The 19,864-nt window shown below is 37.0% G+C and overlaps 1 protein-coding gene across 4 annotated transcripts in view; it reads left to right on the top strand.

The window, feature by feature from the left end:
* The window catches only part of PHIP (pleckstrin homology domain interacting protein), a 122,024-nt gene that overhangs the window by 59,539 nt on the left and 42,621 nt on the right, over positions 1 to 19,864 (top strand). For all 4 annotated transcript variants that reach the window (XM_065056362.1, XM_065056361.1, XM_013368413.3 and 1 more), the window contains 5 exons: positions 5,675 to 5,803; positions 10,816 to 11,041; positions 14,048 to 14,185; positions 15,311 to 15,494; positions 16,177 to 16,300. In XM_065056362.1, coding sequence (XP_064912434.1) covers positions 5,675 to 5,803; positions 10,816 to 11,041; positions 14,048 to 14,185; positions 15,311 to 15,494; positions 16,177 to 16,300 — 801 coding nt within the window. The remainder of the gene's footprint in view (positions 1 to 5,674; positions 5,804 to 10,815; positions 11,042 to 14,047; positions 14,186 to 15,310; positions 15,495 to 16,176; positions 16,301 to 19,864) is intronic.

Below are 19,864 nucleotides of genomic sequence, written 5' to 3'. Positions count from 1 at the left end.
GGTGATAGTAGTAATGTATTTCATAATGGCGATGTCTAGTTTTTGTGAATTTGGACACATACATCCCTTGTTAATGACCGTTTTAATGTTCTAGTAGAGTTTAATCCTTGTGTTGCATAGAATTTACTGTCAGTGTTACGGTATCAACTGATTCAGGTCAAAAGAGTTTCTTCCTGCAAATTGTCAATCAAGCAGAGACTACTAAGTTGCAATCAGATTTTTCTGTGTACTGCTCCTTCAGAGAGCTGGCTGTTGGCTCTGTCCTTTATTTTTAGCTCTGAGTGGACACTTCATTACAGGTAGTTCCTATGCTGTGCCTCCTTATGTCTGCGTATTTTAATGTTTTTCCTGGCCCCCTTGTCTCAGGTCTGATCTTTCGCTGGTCTGTGCGATACGGTTCCTTACTTTCTAATGCTACTTCTGCTTTCAATGCAACCTGATAAACTCTGAAGCTCTAACAGCGTTATCAGATTGCTTACAACATTGTTTCCTTTTTGTTAATCAGTAAGCCTGCATGGCCTACCTAGATCTTTGTTTGCAAGTACTTGATTAGTTTTAGCCTAAATGACATACCAAGCAATTGGAGTCCCTGTCAGAAGAACAACATGGAAGATCAGGTTCCGTCAGCTCAGCAGAATGATTTGTGCATGAGTTTTCTGCCACACGAGGTGATTTTTTTGGACTGATGTCTAAAAGGCATACCACTTGCTCATATGGCCTATGTATTGCAATCTCCAGTGTTTACTAGAGTTAAAGATGGTTATTTCTGGTGTTGTGGCCTTCGTGAAGTCTGAAGAGACTTCCAGTTTTGCTGAGATGATAAGGGATTGTATTTTAAGACCAGGCTTTGTAGTGATCTGAAATACAGAATGACTTACAATAAGATTATAGGTGGATTATTTTTGAATCAATCTGTGCATAGTCCTACTAAAATGTTTTTGAAATTTTCCGGAGGTTCCACCTTTAGATTCTACATTAGAGCAGATCCTGAAGAGCAAAGCCAGCAATAATCTAGTAGTCCAAGTAGGAGCCAGTACTGAGTTTGAAGGATGTTTCTTAAGAAAAATTTTCTTTAGCAACAGAAAAAAGAAGCTGTAAATACTTTTTATATAACCTTTCTATAACTCAGGCATCAACAGGGTGGGTGATCTGTTAGATCTCTTCTTTCATATGTTTATCTTTCAAGACAAATAACAGCATTCGTGAATGGAGAATTGACTTGAAATGCAGGACTACAGAAACATTTTACTCTTAATTACTTCTTGTCGTCTTCCTACCATTTGATACTTTGTTACTGTTCTAGAAGCAGCATAGGAACCCTGTTGATTCAGATAAATATTTTTTTTAAAAACTGACGTACAAATTCAGTGTTCTTTTGCACTCCTACAAATCTACTCCAAGCTCTCCTACCTTGCAGAAAGTCTGTAGGTATTTTTTGGCTTACCATGGAAGCATGCTGTGATCAGAGATTGTTACTTAAAACAAAGGAGAACATAAGCCTGCAAAGGAACTTCAGAATATTGGAGACTGATTTGACTTGAGCGGATATGTAGTTTCATCACTTATGAAAGAGGTTATATATTTTAATAACAGTTAACTTTGCTTTTTTGCTAGTTTTAAAAAGTTGTTCTAGCATAGCTTTGTGATTGTTAGAATCTAAATTTCAGTTTTCAAGTCTGAATGTTGATTGTAACTAATTTTTGGTTGTTCTATGCATTTGAGTAGAGTAGTTCTCTTCCTGCTAAAGGTCGTTTTGTATAGGCATACAGAACAGTCCTCTTTCCTTAGTGTCCATGTGAAGAAGCTGACCTCTTAGATTTTTCCATTGTCATGATGAGTGGAAACATTTATCTGTAGCTGTTCCACTTCGAATTTACTTATCTTGAACATGGGAAGCAAAAACTGTGCATTCCTTGGAAGAGTTTGTGCTTATAGTTGTCTGTCTAGCATCTGTGCTCTTTCTGTTCTGGATACACTGCTGGTATATTTTAGGATTATAGTGTTCTTTTTGTTGTTGCATCATAAGTGATGCATTGCAGTAAATATGCAGTGATCTTTCTGCCTGTGTTTCCAACTAAATGCATCAGACTTAGTGTGAAGGATGGGAGAGAATGTTGCCTAAGGCTGGTAGAGGCTCACTTCACTGACTTACTAAAACAGTGCTCATGACTTGCGTTGGAAGGTGTGGTAGAAATACAAAGCATTATTGCGTGTAGACTGAATTCAGTTAGTTTTTCTGTTAGTGAGTTATTTCTAATATTCTTACTAGGTTCTAGGCCAATTGCATCTTGTCCTGGTGGATTTTAATTGCTTCAGTTGATACAGTTTGTGCTGTGTCCAAAATCTGTTCTCAGTGTATGATTTTTCTAACATTCCATTTCATCAATGGACTCTTACTTTTTTTTTCTGTAGTCACTAGTAGAAAGGCCTGGCTTGAGGAACTTCACCGTTAACATCTTTTTAGCTTTGTATGTCTTTCCAAAGCCAATAACCATTATCCTTTCTGTACGAAGTTTACCTAACTCTGCGTTTCTCCTACTAATCACAATCTGTTCCATTTGAACTAAGTTTTCAGTGCCACATCATGGCTGTGAAGTCTAGCGAAGTTGACTGAATTATATTTTCTTGATATAAAAATTCAGTTATTTTACTCAAGAGAGTTTGTTAAGTTTGTCTTGTACTCTCTACTCTTGATTAATTTCCATTTTACTTTATATTTTTCCCCTCCTCCGTGTCTTTTGGTTTTCTTAAAAATGAGGTTTTCAAGTTTTTCATACTGCCTTTTGATAACAGGTCAGAAAGGCTTGATATTGAGCGCTCTCTCTGTAGGTGGTACTACTGTTTTCATACAACAAATTGTTTTTATTGACCTAAGACATATTACTTTGTATACTAGTTTCAAAACTCCAGTCTCCCTATTTTTGGGGAGAACAATAAGCTCTCTTTAAAACTAATAGGAAAAGAATGCATTCCTTTTTTCATTCTCTTATTCCATCAACATTCCTCCCTTTGGGATGTATCAATGTCCATTTGTTTCCTTGCTCATGAAAATGTGGGCAAATAGCTTAATTCTTGGGGTTGAGACTACAGTAATCTCAATGTAGTTCTCATTGTGTAGCATCACTTTTTTTCCCTCTTTGTGGCTGAAGAATTTTTGCGACTTGCTTTGCTACCAGAAGCATCATAACCTGTTCACTCTTGGCAGCCCTTTATGACATCTCTTAACTGGCCAGTGCTTTTTCTGTTCTCCTGAGCGGTCTCTTCCCATCACCATTGATACCCTTTCATGCAGCAAGGACAGGTTTCAGACACAATAAACAGTTTATCTTCTTTGGGATATGGTCTTCATATAGTTATTGCATCTTTGATTTAAAAGGGATGGAGTGGGGAAAGCAGCTTCCTTCTTGCTCAAGTCCCTTATCTAATTTGCTGAAGTTGCAGCTTCAGTGATTTACTACAGCGTCCCCTTTTGAAACTTAATATTTAGTTTCTGTTTCAAATGACCAAGTCCTCTGTGATAGTTTTATTATTTAAGAAATTCCATTGTAAATTGTCGTTTATTAATCCCCAAATATTTTTGTTTACAAAAATTCTACTGGGTAGTGCACACTGGCAGACTTTGCCCTTTAATTTGTAATAGTAATTGTATCTTGGAAAGTTAACCCGAACAGTAATTTTTGTTTATTTCCAAGTAATTGTACATCAGACTTGACAGATGGTACTAAAAGGTCTTACTGCTGTCCTTTCCAAAAGCACTTTTTAAAACAGATTCTGGCCACATTTAAACAATTTGCACTGTGCTGATCGCTGAATAGTAGATCATTATTCTTTTCCTTTACATATGAAGGCAGTGTCTTCCAACTAACACTCTTAATTCCCAGGGCTTTCTTGAAAATTGTCCATCCAAATAATTTGTTCCTGGGAGGGATTAGAAACCCCCACCATCTTAATAGTCTCTTTTCTTTTTTTCTCTTCTATTTCTTATTTTTTGCCTTGCCATGATTAGCAAAAGTTCTTCCCACAACATGTCTTGTATTCCTTGTAAAGCAAAAAGAGTTCAAATCTTAGGCTCTAGGAGAACCCTGAGATTCTGTTGATGAAGGACTTTAATGTTAGGAAGCTAGATACTTTCATGTTACCTTTACTGGAGGAAGGGGAAGGGAACAGAAATCTCTCTGTAAGTACTCATTTTCCAGGTTTTTACTATAAATCTGCAAAGCTTATTCTTGGGCTGAAGTTCCTCCTCCTTTCCACTTGCCTCCCTGAACTGTCTCCCTTTAATACGGTGAGCTTTCTACATACAAAAAGCAGCACAAAGTTGTAACTGTGCCTTGGTTGTTGGATCTTGCTTAGTAGCCTAAATTAATTCTGCATTCTTAGCTGTTGTGATGTTAGTGTCACTTGCTTGAAACTCTGTTTTTATTTTCCATCCCTTTCTATAGGATACTTCTGTTAAGAATTCATTTCTTTTGGAGTAATGGGCAAAACAGAACATAAAACTTGCATTGGGTTATGTTCCTCTTTTGCTAATCTGGAAACTCATTTGGCTTTTATGGAAAGTACCTGTAGTAAGAAAGACCTTTATCAAATACCTGAAAGCACTGATACTAGATGTAGCAACCTCTGCCACTGGGGGGGTGTGCAGGGATGTGGGTGTGCATGTGTTGCAAGACTGTGGGCAGAAGATTTAGATTTCTTGCTTTTGTCTCAGGCTGTAAGACAGTGAGAACAGTACCTACCTCACAGGTCTTTTGAGGCTTAGTTTGTTAACTTTTTAAACATAATGCTGATGGCCTCTGGAAGGTGCTACAGAAGTGCATGGTGTTACTGCCTGCAGCTGAATACTGTTGTTTTTTCTGGCAGTATATAGGCCTGCCACGGTTAGGGAAATAATTGTTTTGGTGTCTCTTTAAAGAAAATGCAAAAGTGCTTTGCTGGGGAGAATAGAAAGGGGCTTTCTGAAGAGGTGCTGAAGACGTGAAAATTCAGAGTGGTGATTGGTCACCTCTGCTTGATTGACAGGTTGCAGGGAAAAACAAAAACCCATTTGTTCTGGCTTAATGGAACTGGAAAACAGAAAATGAGTATCAGGTAAAAATTCCTTTTTTAAAATCTTTGCAGTTCTTTAAAAAGTGGAGTTTTTACACAAATCTACACCTCCCCCACTCCAATAAATTAGGAGTAGGAATGACAGAAACAGGCAGTTGCTAAGCTGTGTAATGTGGGTTGTCTATGTCAGTGCGTTTTCTAGTGGGCAGGTGTTCTGAAACACCGCAGCAGCCAGCGCTACTGGGCTAGCTCAGCAAAAAGGCAGAGGATGGAAAGGGTGTAGCGACTAAATCCCTGAACTGGACCCAGCTCTCTGGTTAGGCTTATTAGCAGGACTTTGAAGGGGAAGCTTTTATTGTCACTTCCTATACTGTGCCTGCTTTGTGGATAAAGTCTGTCAGTTTCTACTACTATCAATTTGGCATCTTTCACGAGCATTATTACAAAATTCACTGGAAAGTGAACAGCTAAAAAGTAAACTATGTTTTAAAGTAACTTCCATCTAGCAGTATACTGTCTTACAGATTTTATTAAAAATTTCTACATCGGCACCAGTTTTGAAAATCATAACTGAAAATGATTTGTTTCTGGTAACTTAATTATTTTATTTGTTACTGTATTTCAGATTGAAGGACAAGGACATGGTGCAGTTTTTGACTGCAAGTGCTCTCCTGATGGACAGCATTTTGCATGTACTGATTCTCACGGTCACCTTCTGATTTTTGGCTTTGGTTCCAGTAGCAAATATGACAAGGTACAGTGCAAGATAAAAATTAAGATGTTTCTCTGTGTTGAATGCATTTGTGCAAACTCTCCTTCAGAGCTTCATTACAAGAGAGTGTATCTTAACATAATTTTGAGCCTCTAAAATGGGATGTTTCAGATTCCTGTTGTTGACCTTGAGTTTTCTTTTACGTTCTTTTTTTAAACAGCAGAAATATGCTATTAATCTATTGTTTACGTGGGAAATTTAAAAGAATTAAAAAAAAAAATAGCCAGTCATTGTCTGCTCTCTTAAGTGATGAATTTACAAAGTGTCTACTAATGGATCCACATGGATATGTGAATAAACTGCAGTGGAATTGATAGTAGTTTAACATTTTCCTTGAAATATTTTTCTGATACCTAAGTAAGACTGAAAAAAAGGAGGGAGGGTGTAATAGAACTGTTTCTGCTATCTGTATTTAAACATGACATAGCGTGGGAGACAATTGTTTATGTACTATAAGCTTCTAGAGGTAAAATGTTATGTCTGCTAATAAAGTTCTGCTCTTGTGGATACCTTGATACTTACACAGCAATGTTCTACCATTACTGTGTAATTAAAATATTACATCTTTATTGTAATGTCATAGTCTGCATTGTGAATTCTAAGTGTGGGTGTCTTGCCACAGACCCTCATGACTATAAAGATAGGTGGTGGTAGGTTTTTTTTGTCTGGTGATGAGCATGCCCTATGAACCATACAGGTTACCTAGTCGGGAGTGCCCACAAGGTCCTAGTTCTTCTTTTGCTACCCAGGGAAGAAGTGAGGTATGTCTCCTCTCCCTCTTCCTGAAACTTTAACAGACATATCTGCTCCAGGATTTTCATCTCTGCTTCTGGCAGCTGATATGTGAAGGTTGTTGATGAAGTGCTGGCTTCTGGATGTTCCTTTCTGCTTTGGCTGTTTGGACTCAGGTTGGCCTTGAAAGCATTTTGGCAAACAGCAGCACAGAGGGGCCTGAAAGAGGGGAGAGCAAAAGGAATTTTAATCTTGTAAGCCACTGCATTTCTTTCTGTAGTCTTCCAGCTCTTACTTTCATGCTAGTTACAGCAGCATTTGTATATTGGGAATTTTTTTTTCTCCTTGTCTCTCAACTCTGATTTGAAGTACTCGGTACTTGGCTGCTGTTGCTGTCCCTCAGCTATTACTAGCTGTGCATTTCCCATTCCATTCCAAAGAAGACAAATAAGCAGAGACACCACAAGCAAGGAGAACCAGGATCATCAAATCATGTTCAAGGTCTTTATCTTTCAGAGTTTTTACTCTTGCAAACTTTTAAAGCTTGTTGTAATAGAAACATTTTTCTCACTGTGTCTGTGGATTGTTCTAGGTTAATTTTCTCTCTGGTCATTTTGGAAGTGTATAGTCCTCAGCTGCTTAGAAATGTTGGAAATGAGATTGAAATAGTGAGCCTTTTTGTCTTTGCTGTGAGGGACCAGGAGCTTCCTTTACACTGCCTTTTGAGAATTTACCTTGTGAGGGATTAGATCTGTTTGAAGAATGAAGACAGTTGCTTTTCACTTCTTGAATTCTACAGACTTGTTGTTCTCTTGGGGTTTTTGCTGCAGCCTCTGAGAGAAGGTTATGTCTAAAATTTTTCACTTATTTGGTAATTTAAAACAATCCTCTTCAGCTGTTACTGTGCCCGTGGTAATCCTGGCACTCTTGACCATAGAAGAAATGGGAGCAAATAGTACTTATATTTGTTACCTTTTTAGTCTCAGTCTTTAGCTGTCAGAAAACTCAGCTTGGAAGTTTCCCATCTCTTTCTTGTCTGGGTCCGTCTCCTCTTTCATTTTTGTCTGACCTGCTTTGTTGTAAAATGTAGCTGCAGGTGGGTAGGTGCTGGAGTTTAGGTGTTCTTTTTTCTGTACTCCCACCCTAATATACTTGGGTTTTTTTCCAGACATATTGTGAGCATATACTCTGGTAGGACCTGCTTTTTACTTTAAAGGGATTTCCATCTATCCTGGGGATGGAAGAAAGGAGCATGGTAACCTGTTCTGTATTCCTGCACTTGGGAGTTGTGTTCAGGACAATGATTGTAGCTGAGATAGTGGTAGTTCTGCTGAGAGAACAAGCTCTTGGCTTTCCAAATGTATGTTTCCATGTTATGTTCAGATAGCATCTGTGTTTCCTAGTTGACTTGAACCATTCTCTGGGCTTTTTTTTTTTCCACATTGTGATCTTGGCCACGATGAAGGTTGAATAGGTGTTTTTGGATTGTTTCCTCTCAGCCCCAGTCATTTTTTTGTTTTGTTTTGTTTTGTTTATTTTTTTTGTGGAGTAATTATTTAGTGGGGAAAAAAAAAAAAAAAAGAATGTATTTGCTGCTTGTTTTGGGGTCCTTTGTTATTTGACCCAATTAAAGGAACTTTGAGCCAGTCTCAGCTGAGATTTCCAAATGTGTGAACATCATCTGAGATAAGGTGAGCTCACTGTCAACAGGGCATGTGCACTTCTGAAGTTCTTGCTTAGGTGGAAGCTTTTCCAGGAGGCATAAGAGAACTTTCTGTTGATTTTAGGTCCTAGATTGGACTAGATATTTGGGCTTTCGATGCCTTTAATTTCTAAACACTGCCCAAACCACAGTTCTTTGTTGCAAGTTGGTAGCTCCTGTGTGGTGAATTGGTGCACTAGTAGGGAAAATCTCTTTGCATTTGTGTAGTTGTGGAGAAGCTCGGCATTCTGAATGTGTAGTGTAATGTAGTTACTGAAGGAGTCTATTTGTAGAGCTCAGACCTTGTGGAAAGCTTTCCCACTGAAACCCAAGCTGGGTTTGTGAAGTCATATGTGCAGAGGACTCATGTCCTAATGGTGATGTATATTCTTACTGCCATGAGTTTAATCTCTAATAGTATATCAAGAAACAGATCTGATTATTGGTACTTTTAACTGGTCATCTACTGAACATAAACATTTAAGATTCTCTGAAACATCTAATTCTTCTGATTTTTCTCAGGACTTGGAATAGCCTGAGGATAAGATTGCAGCCCTGGGACATTGCAGCAGTTAGGGACATTCCAGTGTTCTCCCTGAGAGTAGGTTGGGGCCTGGGTTCTCTGTGAAAGGCTGTTCTTATCTTGTGGAGAAGAAAATTGTTGTTTATTCTCTCTACCATACTCGATTGCAGTACAGAGTACACAGAAGGGTAATGACAAAGAAGTCCCTTGTGATCTAGTACTGGAGGCTGTGCTGGTAGGGGTCACTGAATCTTAAGAAAGGATTTTCAGGTCTTCTCTTTGGTTACAAAACCTGGGATGCAGACAACATTGTGACAGCAAAATCACAGCACATTAAAACTCACAGTCTGTATGATCATGCCATTGGAATCCCTTCTTTCTCAGTGTGGGAAGTACTTAATAGGAAAACTGACACTAGGTGAAAGTACTGGATAGTCTACTATTGTGATTCTAGGGAAAATTCTCAGTCTTCCCACAGGACCTGCATCTTTATCATATACAAGCTGAACAAACAAAGTTAAGCAGGCCTTGATTCATCCAGTCAGACACATAAAAGTATCTTTCTCATTCAGCACCTGTTAACAGAGAATTTGGCTATGAGACTTCATCCAGTCAGGGCTTCTTACTGCAGTGAGACGTCACCTTGTCCATATGCACTTTTTCGGAGTAATCTTTTGAATCCCTGAAGTAAGTTCTTTGCCGTTGTATCTTTCCAGTTTTCTTCCTGTTGTTACTTTTCTGAATTTTGTGGGGTCCAGATCCCATGATTCCTATGATTTTTTTAATTTTTTTTTTAAATTGTCCATCTCATGTACTGCGTGTAGGCACTTTCTGGTGTTGTAATTGACAGGTGTTTGTTGTTATCTTTCTTTCCTGGTCTTCTCAGGACAGGAGAACTTTGGTTATTGAGAGATCAGACCTCTGAGTAGACGCTCTAACCTCAGCCTCACTGATTTCTACATAACAAGTTACTGGAAACTATGTTATGGATTGGTAATGACAGAGCATGCTTTTCAAAAATCAGAGTATATTCTAGGTATTCTTAGTCATTCCATTGTCTGTGCTCAAATACCTGTCTTTAAGACCTCAGACAAGATTTTTTTTTTTTTTGAGATCTTTGCCTTGAGTCAATTGTTTAATCATTTTAGTGCTGTACTGGAAATCTAATTTGCGTGAGTGTTGATTCTATTATTTCATTTTTACTAGTTCAAAGTTAAAATTAGTATATGAGCTGCCAAGGGGTTTGCTTGCCAGTAGGTAGTGTTGGGATGTGTAGTATAGATGTCAGCTTCTATTCTGTTTTCTTTCTCTTTTCTCCTTACGGTTGACTATCTTTCTGACTGTACGATACTGAGATGCATGTGCCAGTGAGGGATGGAGCACGGTATTTGGACAAAATTAATTCCTCAGTCTTGAGTGTCTGTGGAAAGTCATCTAGAATAAATTATGAATAGGTGGACTGAAATAAAAAAGAAAACTTTGAGCCTGAAGAATTCAACTTTAGATCAGCTTTATTTTATCTACTGTAACTTTTTCACATATCTAACATTATAGTAAGAGTGTACATGTTTGACTGCTGATGTTAAAATATTTGGTGATGATGTGACGTGGTATTTTGCTATTCCTCTTCTTCCTATACCACAGCTCCTATGTCTTTGACACAGTTTTCATTATCAGACTATATATTCAGAGTATAGGAAGAAAATTTGTAACCTGTTTAATACGTCCATGCTGTGTTCTGTCATATGTCTTCAAGAAGTTAAATATTGCCCTATTCTCCTGTTCTTTAAATGCTCCCCATCATCAAACATGTGGATTATTCTCCTTGCACTATAATATAGGAGAGGAATACTGTGAAAAAAAATTATCATGGAGTCATTAAATTTTCCCTTTTAAACTGAGATAAACAGAACAGCTTTGTTTTTGCAAAAGTGACCACAAGTAACATTGTTAAAAATACTTTTGGCAGTTATCTACTGTATGTTTTTCTTAATAGGTTCTTTAAAAAAAAAAATTACAAAATGACTTTGTTTACAGATAGCAGATCAGATGTTCTTTCATAGTGATTATCGGCCCCTTATCCGTGATGCCAACAACTTTGTCCTGGATGAACAGACACAGCAGGCTCCACACCTTATGCCTCCCCCATTTTTGGTTGATGTGGATGGCAACCCTCATCCTGCAAGGTATCAGAGGCTAGTTCCTGGTCGTGAGAACTGCAGGGAGGAACAGCTTATTCCTCAGATGGGAGTGACATCTTCAGGTATGAAAAATTTTGCTTCAGTACACAGTAGCCTATCTAGTTACCTCCAGGTGTTCTACACTTTCCCTTTCACTTCATCGTTTTTCTACGTTTCTGGACATAGTAGTTCATGTAGTGTGGAAGAATTGCAATGTCCTTGGCACTGATTGCTGGTGACAATTACAGTACTGTCATCGATCAAGTCAGTACTAGTTGATGCTACAGCACCAGTTAGCTTGGAGCTCGTTTCATTATTGGAACAGTGTATGATGCCGAGTGACCTTGCAGTTAATCTCTTTGGGGTAAGATTTCCTACTTCAGAAAACCTCAGAAATATACTGATCTTCCATAGATCAGTTTGAACAGGTAACACCAACAAGAAGCGAAAAATGAGAGGACACCTGAAATATGCAAAATACTTTTCCTATTTAGATGAAGGCAGTCATTCCACTTAAAATTTGATTGTTTGGTTAGAGAACTCTGAAGACTTGATGACGATACAAAATTAGGAAATTCCTGAAAAGTTGTATTCTCTGTGCACAAGACACAGGGGGAATGTGCATATTTTGTGCCAATAACTGGCTGTTGGTAACTGCCTAAATGTGGTCCACATGGGTGGGGATGTAAAAATGGTGCCTAATTGTTGTGTGTCACTAGTTTGATGTTAGTATGGATGAGCAAACAGTGACCGGTTAAAGTAGCTTTAAATGTTTTAAAGATAAACATTGTTAAGTATTTGGATATTGTTGAAAATACAGGAAAACTGACTGCCTGTAAACAGTAGCCTGTATGTACACCATAGTTAAGCTTGGGGTGTGTCAGACATTCCGGGGAGGTAAACTGACTGTGTTGTTACCAAAAGATCATCTGACGGTGTTGTTACCAAAAGATCTCTTTATCCTCATTTTTAGACCTGAGGATTATAAGCCAGTGAATACTTAAATAATAATTTTTAAGGAGTATTTCCATATTCCATCCAAAATTACAGGAAGAAATGCTGCCTAAGAAGCAATTATAAGAATTTAAAAATCCTTTCTGATGAATGTATACCATGTTTTATCTCTAACTTTTTAGCTAGTAGCTTTGAAGCTAAATTTGATTTCCAAGGAAGAATGCAGTTTTGCTTCATTGTTACAGTTACAGCATGGATCCATGACATTCTGAAATTCTCCAAATTTGAAAATGTCCTGAGCGTATTCTTCAATATAATATCTTGAAACAAGTCAGACTCTGCACACAGACTCAACAATATAAAATTTAATGGAGTGGCTGTGCGACACATGAAATGTCTATACAAAGATGACGTCCACAGCATTTGGTTTAATAGCAGCAGGAAGCCGTCAACCAGGTGGACAGAGACAAGAGAGATTTTAGAGAGGAGACATTTTTCTACCTCTTTACAGTTTAGCAACAATATATGCAGTCTTATCCAGAGTGAAAATATGTTCATTTATTTATTATGTTCCCTTCCACTAAGGAAGCTCTGTTTCTTTCTGAAACGTTATTGAGGAATTTGATGTATCTCCCTCAGAGCTCTGACAGATTATTTCTCAAGTTTCCATAGGGGCTTATAAGAATAGGTGGACTTCAGATAGTCATGCTTGATTTACTGCTTAGATATACATGAAGCTCCTGTAAACTAGATGTTTTGAAAAAAATAAATACCGGTGTCTTTACTATTTCATGTTTTTGAAAACTTGCTGTTACAAAAGCAAAATCTCACAAGCTAGATACCATAAACAACATTTCATTTTGTTTAGGTAGCAGTTTCCTTATTTAAGATCATTCTTGTGTTATTCGTAGTATTTCTTATTGTTTCCAGTAGACAGTATGTCTGCTCATGAGATACCAAATCTGACTGGCTCACTACATGAGTCAGAAAACATCCAGCTGTGGTTATACCAGAGCTCACTGCATGATCTGAGCTGCTGCTGCTTTAGGGAAGTTAACTTCAACTACAGTAACATTGAAACCCTGAGAGCACTGTCTTAAATATATTCTTTGTGCATACCATCATCTAGTAAGAGATGGCTGCTTCTATCTAGCCACGTAATCCAAGTTCTTCATTTCATAGCACAACTTACTGTAATACCTTGTCTTGGATCTTGCAAAGTGCAGTTTATACTATGATATCTCTTTGGAATCACACTGAAAAAATGATTTCTGTACCTTTTTTCTTTGAACATTGTCATCCTTGTTACAAAGTTTTACAAGTTCTGCTTCTTTTGATAGAGCTTCCCATCACTCTGCTCCACTATCTAACTATTCCGTGTGGAGGTATCTGACTTCCTTGTCAAATCAGTACCATAACCCTTGCCGTTTTCTCCATACATCTCTAATTTTATTGCAACTGTTGTATGAGAACAGATTTTGTGTTTTTCATGCTTACATGCTGTGTATTTTGCTTGCTGCAGAGAAAAAGCATTATCACCTTGTAATCACTTCTGTGAGAATGATTTCCTGTCTTTTACTCCAGAGATCTACCCAAAAGGAGGTTTTTTGACTGGCTTTACATACCAAAGAAAATTAGCAATACTTCCTCTGTGTCATCGTTACACCTATGTGGAGCTCAATCAGGCATTTCACTGCTTGGTGTTCTCGAGTGTAGATAATTCTCTTCTAATTCAGTTAGACCTTCTTGATGGAGTATTGTGTTGAAGTTTATGCTAAAGTGTTTTATAATGCATTTGGAGCAGGCTAAGGACGCATTTGAACAATTTACTTTGAGCTGACAAGCAACAGTTGTACTAAGCTTCTGTGACTTGCTGGCACTTGATAAAATGTAAGCTTTTATTAGGAGTGGCATATGATCATCTTGACTCGACTCCAGAAAATATGTTCTCAATATATTAAGAAAAAAGTTGTCCTATTTAAAAAAAGGCTGTTACAAAAATGTGTTAGTCTATATTTCCACATGTGATTCTGTGCTGTACTTGTGAGTTTCAAAGCTAAAACTTAGATGAGATGTTTGTAACATTTGATTCTTCAACATTTATGTGTCGTTTTCCTGTATGTTTTAATTCACAGGATTGAATCAAGTTCTAAGTCAACAAGCAAATCAAGAAGTTAGTCCGTTGGACAGCATGATTCAAAGACTTCAGCAAGAGCAGGACCAGAGACGTTCTGGGGAGGCAGGAACCAGTAGTACCAGCCGGATAAGCAGAGGTAGATTATTGGCGGATGGGCGTTGTGGCTTTTCTGTTGAAACAGCTGAGAGCTGGAAAATGTAAATCACATTATTGTACATGATTTGTGCACTTCGTTTAACTATTAGAAAGGAGGAATGGAGCCATAGAAAATAATACATCTTTCCCATCTTTTTTACCTTTCTGCAAATCTCAGGGTTCTTAACATTACGAACTTATCTTTGTTATTGTCTGATCACTGAGGGAACCTGCAGTAACTACATTCCTTTAGAAGTGACCACCCTACTGTTTAATCTGGAGCTGGCGATTTACTTGTCTGAAGTCTGAGTTGTCTCAAATAAAGAAATAGGAAGGAAGAAAAGAGGAAGGAGCTGCTTATTTCTTAGCACCACTGTTTCATATTTCAGTGTCTTGCACTAGATTACACAGTAGTTTTTAACACTTAAAAAGTCATGGTTGGCAATCTACGCAAGTAAGCAAAAATAGTTTGTGTGAGGAAGAATGTGGAAAAATGTTGAAATTCTGCTACAACGTAGGTGTTTGAAGGATCTTGCATACATGTTGGTTTTTGGTTGATTTTTGTGTGTGTGTGTGGACGGGGCGGGGGGTGGCTTGTTGTTTTTTTTGTGTGTGGGTGTGTGGTTCTATGTGTGTATAAATTTCTTACAATTTCTTGCCTGTAAATTTTACAGCTGGGCCTCTTAATAATTTCCAGTGTTGTGGCTTCATTTTTTTTCAGGTAGAAGACTGTTTAAGGAATACACTGATTCAGTGCGATATAATGGGTCACTGTGATACAATATGCATGTAGAGTGCAGTAGCAATAGTTGACTTCACATAAATGTTTTCAAAAGTATTTCAAAAGAAAAGCAAACCAACGAAACATTGCTTCACTTCAGTTTGTTGATACGTCCTTTTCAATGTGAACTTTTAAACAGAATACTGCAGCCTCGTAGCTGTTTCAAGTGTGTGTGTGTGTTGTAGTGACTGTAGAAATTGCTGAAATAGTTATATTCAGTTAATATTTTATTTCTTTTGCAATAATAGATCAAGTAAAATGTTTTTTCTCCTTTCATTTTGAGTTTTTAAATGCTTGCCTTAGAGTTTGAGATCAAGTACAGCTATCACTTTTTGACTTTTTTAGGATCTATAAGTTCTACCTCAGAAGTACATTCACCACCAAATATAGGATTAAGGCGTAGTGGACAAATTGAAGGTGTGCGGCAGATGCATAGCAACGCTCCAAGAAGTGAAATAGCCACTGAGCGGGACCTTGTGGCTTGGAGTCGCAGGGTTGTAGTGCCTGAACTGTCTTCTGGTGTGGCCAGGTAAACAAAGGCCAAGTTTGCAGTGAATTTTAGTTTGGTGAACTTAATTATATTGAACAGTTCTGGAATTCACATTGGCTTAGAACTATGTGTAGTATTTACTATTCTGTGGTCTCATTTTTTTTTTACAAAATCATTTTCAGTTTGAAATCAGTTGCTGTTGAAAAATCTTGGGATTATAGATGTAGTATGAATAAAAATTGACTGTTTAACTAATGATGGGATAATATAACTTGCATATGCAATGGGATCTAGCTGCCTCAATGTTTTCTGACTTGTAGCATATTATTACAATATATTTTAACTCAATTCGTTGCTGCTAATTTATGGCATTTTATGGCTCAGGCACTGACCTAATCCATTAGGTGCCCGAGGTTAATTTTTATTTCCAAACTGGAAATTTATTTTGTTCAGTAATTAACTCCAGTGATGAATACTTAAATCAATAAGTCAAAAAACCCTACTAGCCACAATCAAACAAACTGCTTTAGCTTTTTGAAATAAAATTGAAATCTTACTTTCTTCAGAAAGGGTTATTTTGAAGCCACATTCTGACTGTAAAGAGAAGAACTATTGTTCAAAGACTGTTATAAATATTGAACATTTATACCTTGATTTGGAATAAATCCTCTCACTTGTAGTATTTTGCTTTAAAATAAACATCTCCATTTTCTTTTTTCAGTAGGCAGGAAGAATGGAGAACAGCAAAGGGAGAAGAAGAAGTAAGGGTATATCGGTCAGAAGAGAAAAGAAAACATGTCATAAGTCACATTCAAAGAGAAAACAAAATACCGACTTTCTCTAAGGTAATAGAGAATAACTTGCGCTAACAATAGCTAATAACTTGCACTAATAATAGCTAATAACTTGCACTAATAAGCATAAAAATTAACTCGGTGTGTTAGGCCACGTAAATTTACGTTGTTCTTCTCAGTTTTAAATTTAAAAACCAGGGGTACAGGAATGTGTTTATCTCCCCAGAATGAGAAAGCATGTTTCTACTGATGTTTCATTATGTTCTGAATAAACAAAGGGGGTTGCTTGTAGAACCATCTGAGTGAGGAGCTCTGTGAATCTGGTGTTAGGGAAAGTCATGCTCTTTGCTGGAGCTGGAGTGCGTTTTTTGATGACTTAACTTGATGTGTTCATATAACTTGCAAAAAAATGTAATTAATGTCTTTACATTGGTAAAAAAGTGTGAAGGATATATATTCTATATTTACAAAAAAATAATTTTATGCCTTGTTTGTTAGAAAGTTCTTTTACCTATGCATCTGGCTTGCTTATCTGTGCTTCTCTAGCTGAATAACTAACTGTATTTTGTAGTGAAGGAAGTGAATTTTAGGCCACTGTAAAGGAGAATCCATACTCTTGTCTTTGTAGTATGTTTATTCTAGATATTTTCACCCTTAATCAGAAACTTAGTAAAATGTAGACCTTCAAGAATGCTGCAACTTGTCCATGGAGAAGTAAATATCACATGCACTTCAGGGTGGAAAAATGAAGAAATGAAATATTAAGAACAAGCATACAAAAAGCTGTGCACGTCTTAACTTCATCAGAGTACTGTGCTTAATGCCTTTATTATTCATTTTCTTGGAGAGGAAGGGATTGAGATCAAAAGCAATCTGAAAATAAGTAAATTTCAGATGCTCTAGTACTGCTTCAGTAGTTTTTAATAATAGTAAATTAATTTTATATGCAGTAGGAAGAATAAACTTAAGATGGGCAAGTGTTTCTACTTGATACTAAATTTGAGTGTTTGGTTTTGCTTCTTTTTCATACTCAAAGGAAAGCTTTCGAAAGAAGTGAGATGAACACTTCCCCACTCCCAAACAGTCCCCTAATCATTTTTAATTTCTTCACTAAATTTCCTAATTTTGTCTTCAGTTTCTTCCTTGTATTAGAATTGTGTGCATTGCTGTCCTAAGAAATGGTATTGATATGCTAATTTCAATGCTGCAGTCACCAACACTGTGTTTGCCCAGGACAAAGTGAAGGAATATTTTTTCATTGTATCTGCAGTTATTGTACAGAGAAGGAAGAAGCTCTGTGCCACTTAGGGTTTTGGAGGTGGCCATGGCAGGGCTCATTAATTATATATCAGGGCATCAGAAATCTTGGTAACTCCTATTTTTCTCTCAGAAATAATAGCAAATGGGCCTCGCAAATTCAGAAGTTTACAAAGATATTTCTTGCAGGGATGTGTTTTGGTGCTGAATTATAGACTTTTAGTTTAATTAAACAATTACACTGCTCAGGGTTGTGGGTTTTTTCTTTTTTTTTTTTTTTTTCTTCAGCTACAGCCTAGTCAAAAGATCCTTCCTGACAATGTGAATTCCTACCATCTTACCATTAAATTTCTAATTGGGTTACAGTTTTCCTATTATATCACTAGGACATAAAAATAGCAGAGTAGGCTAGTTGGTTAGGCATTTTGGTTTCAGCAATTACCTTTATTTCATGTTTTTGCAAATCTTTTCTCAGAGGAGAAATTTTTTAGTCTCCAGACTTTAAAGACATCACTGGATCATTTTGAGCGCCATATTTATGTCCTTAAAATCCTACAGAGCAAAAAATAGCTTGGGAAGGTCTTGCTTCAGTTTCCTACATTTACCCAAAAGAGTGCATCTTTCTTTTGTGTCAGTCCCTGGAGGGTCTGTGGTCTGGGTTCTGATGCCCAGAATGTGCGGGAGAGAGAACCTGGAAAATCCTTTAGTCACTTCCCACCTTTGTCCTGAGGAAATACAGCAAAAAGCAGACAGCCCTGGTCTCTGCACTTGAGTATGTCAGTAAATTTTCCATATAAGAATTATTCCTGAATTCAGTAACAGTTTCAGAACACTTAAATAAATCCTTCTTAAACCTTACAGGATATTTTTTAGTGGCAACTCGGGATAAAAATGACATATTCTTCTATAGTTTATTCTGCATTAGATGTGTCCCTTTTTGCAGGACTTGGGTTGCTGAGGAGTACAGTAATTCATATCACTTGTGATAAATCTGAGGTATTCAGAAATTAGTAGGTATCACATGGGCTTTAAATAAGCAAATTTGCAAAAAGAAAATGAAACTTGATCTCATGTGATTGAGTCTCCCAGTTAAATAAACTGCTCAGTTTTTAGTGATTGTTGTTGTTGCTTATGGTTGGCATGAGCAACACTTTTTCTCAGTAATATCTGAACAACAGGAATGGTGAATTGGAATTGTCAGTTTTGGTAGTGTCCATACTAAAATCAAACACCTGGTAAGAGAAGCAAGACTGACTGCACTCCAAAACCTGATATGTGTGATATTTTAAGTGTTATGTTTTTTTTTTTTTAATATAAATTAATAAATTATAGCAGCTCTTCTGTTGCTGTTCTTTACAGTGACTGTGTGGCTTTAAATAGAAGCTGTGTTAGACTGAAGATAGAACTGGAAAGTACTGTGTAAATCTTTTCTGTGAATGCATGCAGTAGGTTTTGATACTGATACTGTGTAATGTATATTACAGTAGTAATGCAAGAGTACAGTCCTTTTGTGTTGCATAGTGAATTCTTAAGGGTTTAATGAGAGAAGTTATGATGTAGAGGAGATGGGGAACACCTAAAACAAAATACAGGGGAAATAGTTATCTTCCAGTAATCTATAGACCTAAGAATTACAGTGTCAGGAATTCTAGGAACAGTGTCATTCTACAGTACTGTCAGCTGGTCTGGGAACAGAGTAAACAGGGCTTGTATTAAAACACTGTCCTCATATGCAAATTTATTTATATTCATACTAGTAGGAAATACTAATTTTTCTCCCAGCTTTTGAAATTTACCAGTTATGTTCATATAATAATTATAAAATAATATTTTCTTCTGTTCCCTTTGAACCGAAAGGAGTCAAAAATACAAAGTAAAATGAAAAGGAGGGCAGGAACAAATGTTGGCATTTTGGATTACAAGCTAAAGTGTAGGTCAATAAGGAAGAACACAGAGCAGCTGTAATTACTTTTTGACAAGATTCCAAAGTCCTATTACTAATTTTTAGTCCAGGGTCATTATAGAGTGTGTTAAAAGTAGTACAGAATTATAGATCAGTCTTTCTTCTTTAACAATATCTGCAGCTTAATGGAAATCACATAAGTATTCTGCTATTTGAAGTTTAAAATGCCACATTTCTTAGACATAGGTCGTGCTGAGAAGTGTTTGTATGTGATTGCTTGAGGGACTAATGGAGTTGTGTGGGAGAACCTGTTGGGTATTTTGACCTGAATAGTATTTAGAATCACTGATCTGCGTATGGAATGAAGAACTCAGTTTGACTTTCAAAGTCATTGGTGAAGAATAGGATTTTCTCTGATTATTATTAAACAAAAACGCTTATATACATACATATAT

The sequence above is a fragment of the Columba livia genome, chromosome 3, assembly GCF_036013475.1.
Source record: "Columba livia isolate bColLiv1 breed racing homer chromosome 3, bColLiv1.pat.W.v2, whole genome shotgun sequence".
Taxonomy (NCBI): Eukaryota; Metazoa; Chordata; class Aves; order Columbiformes; family Columbidae; genus Columba; species Columba livia.
This window is presented reverse-complemented; position numbering and strand designations above follow the sequence as displayed.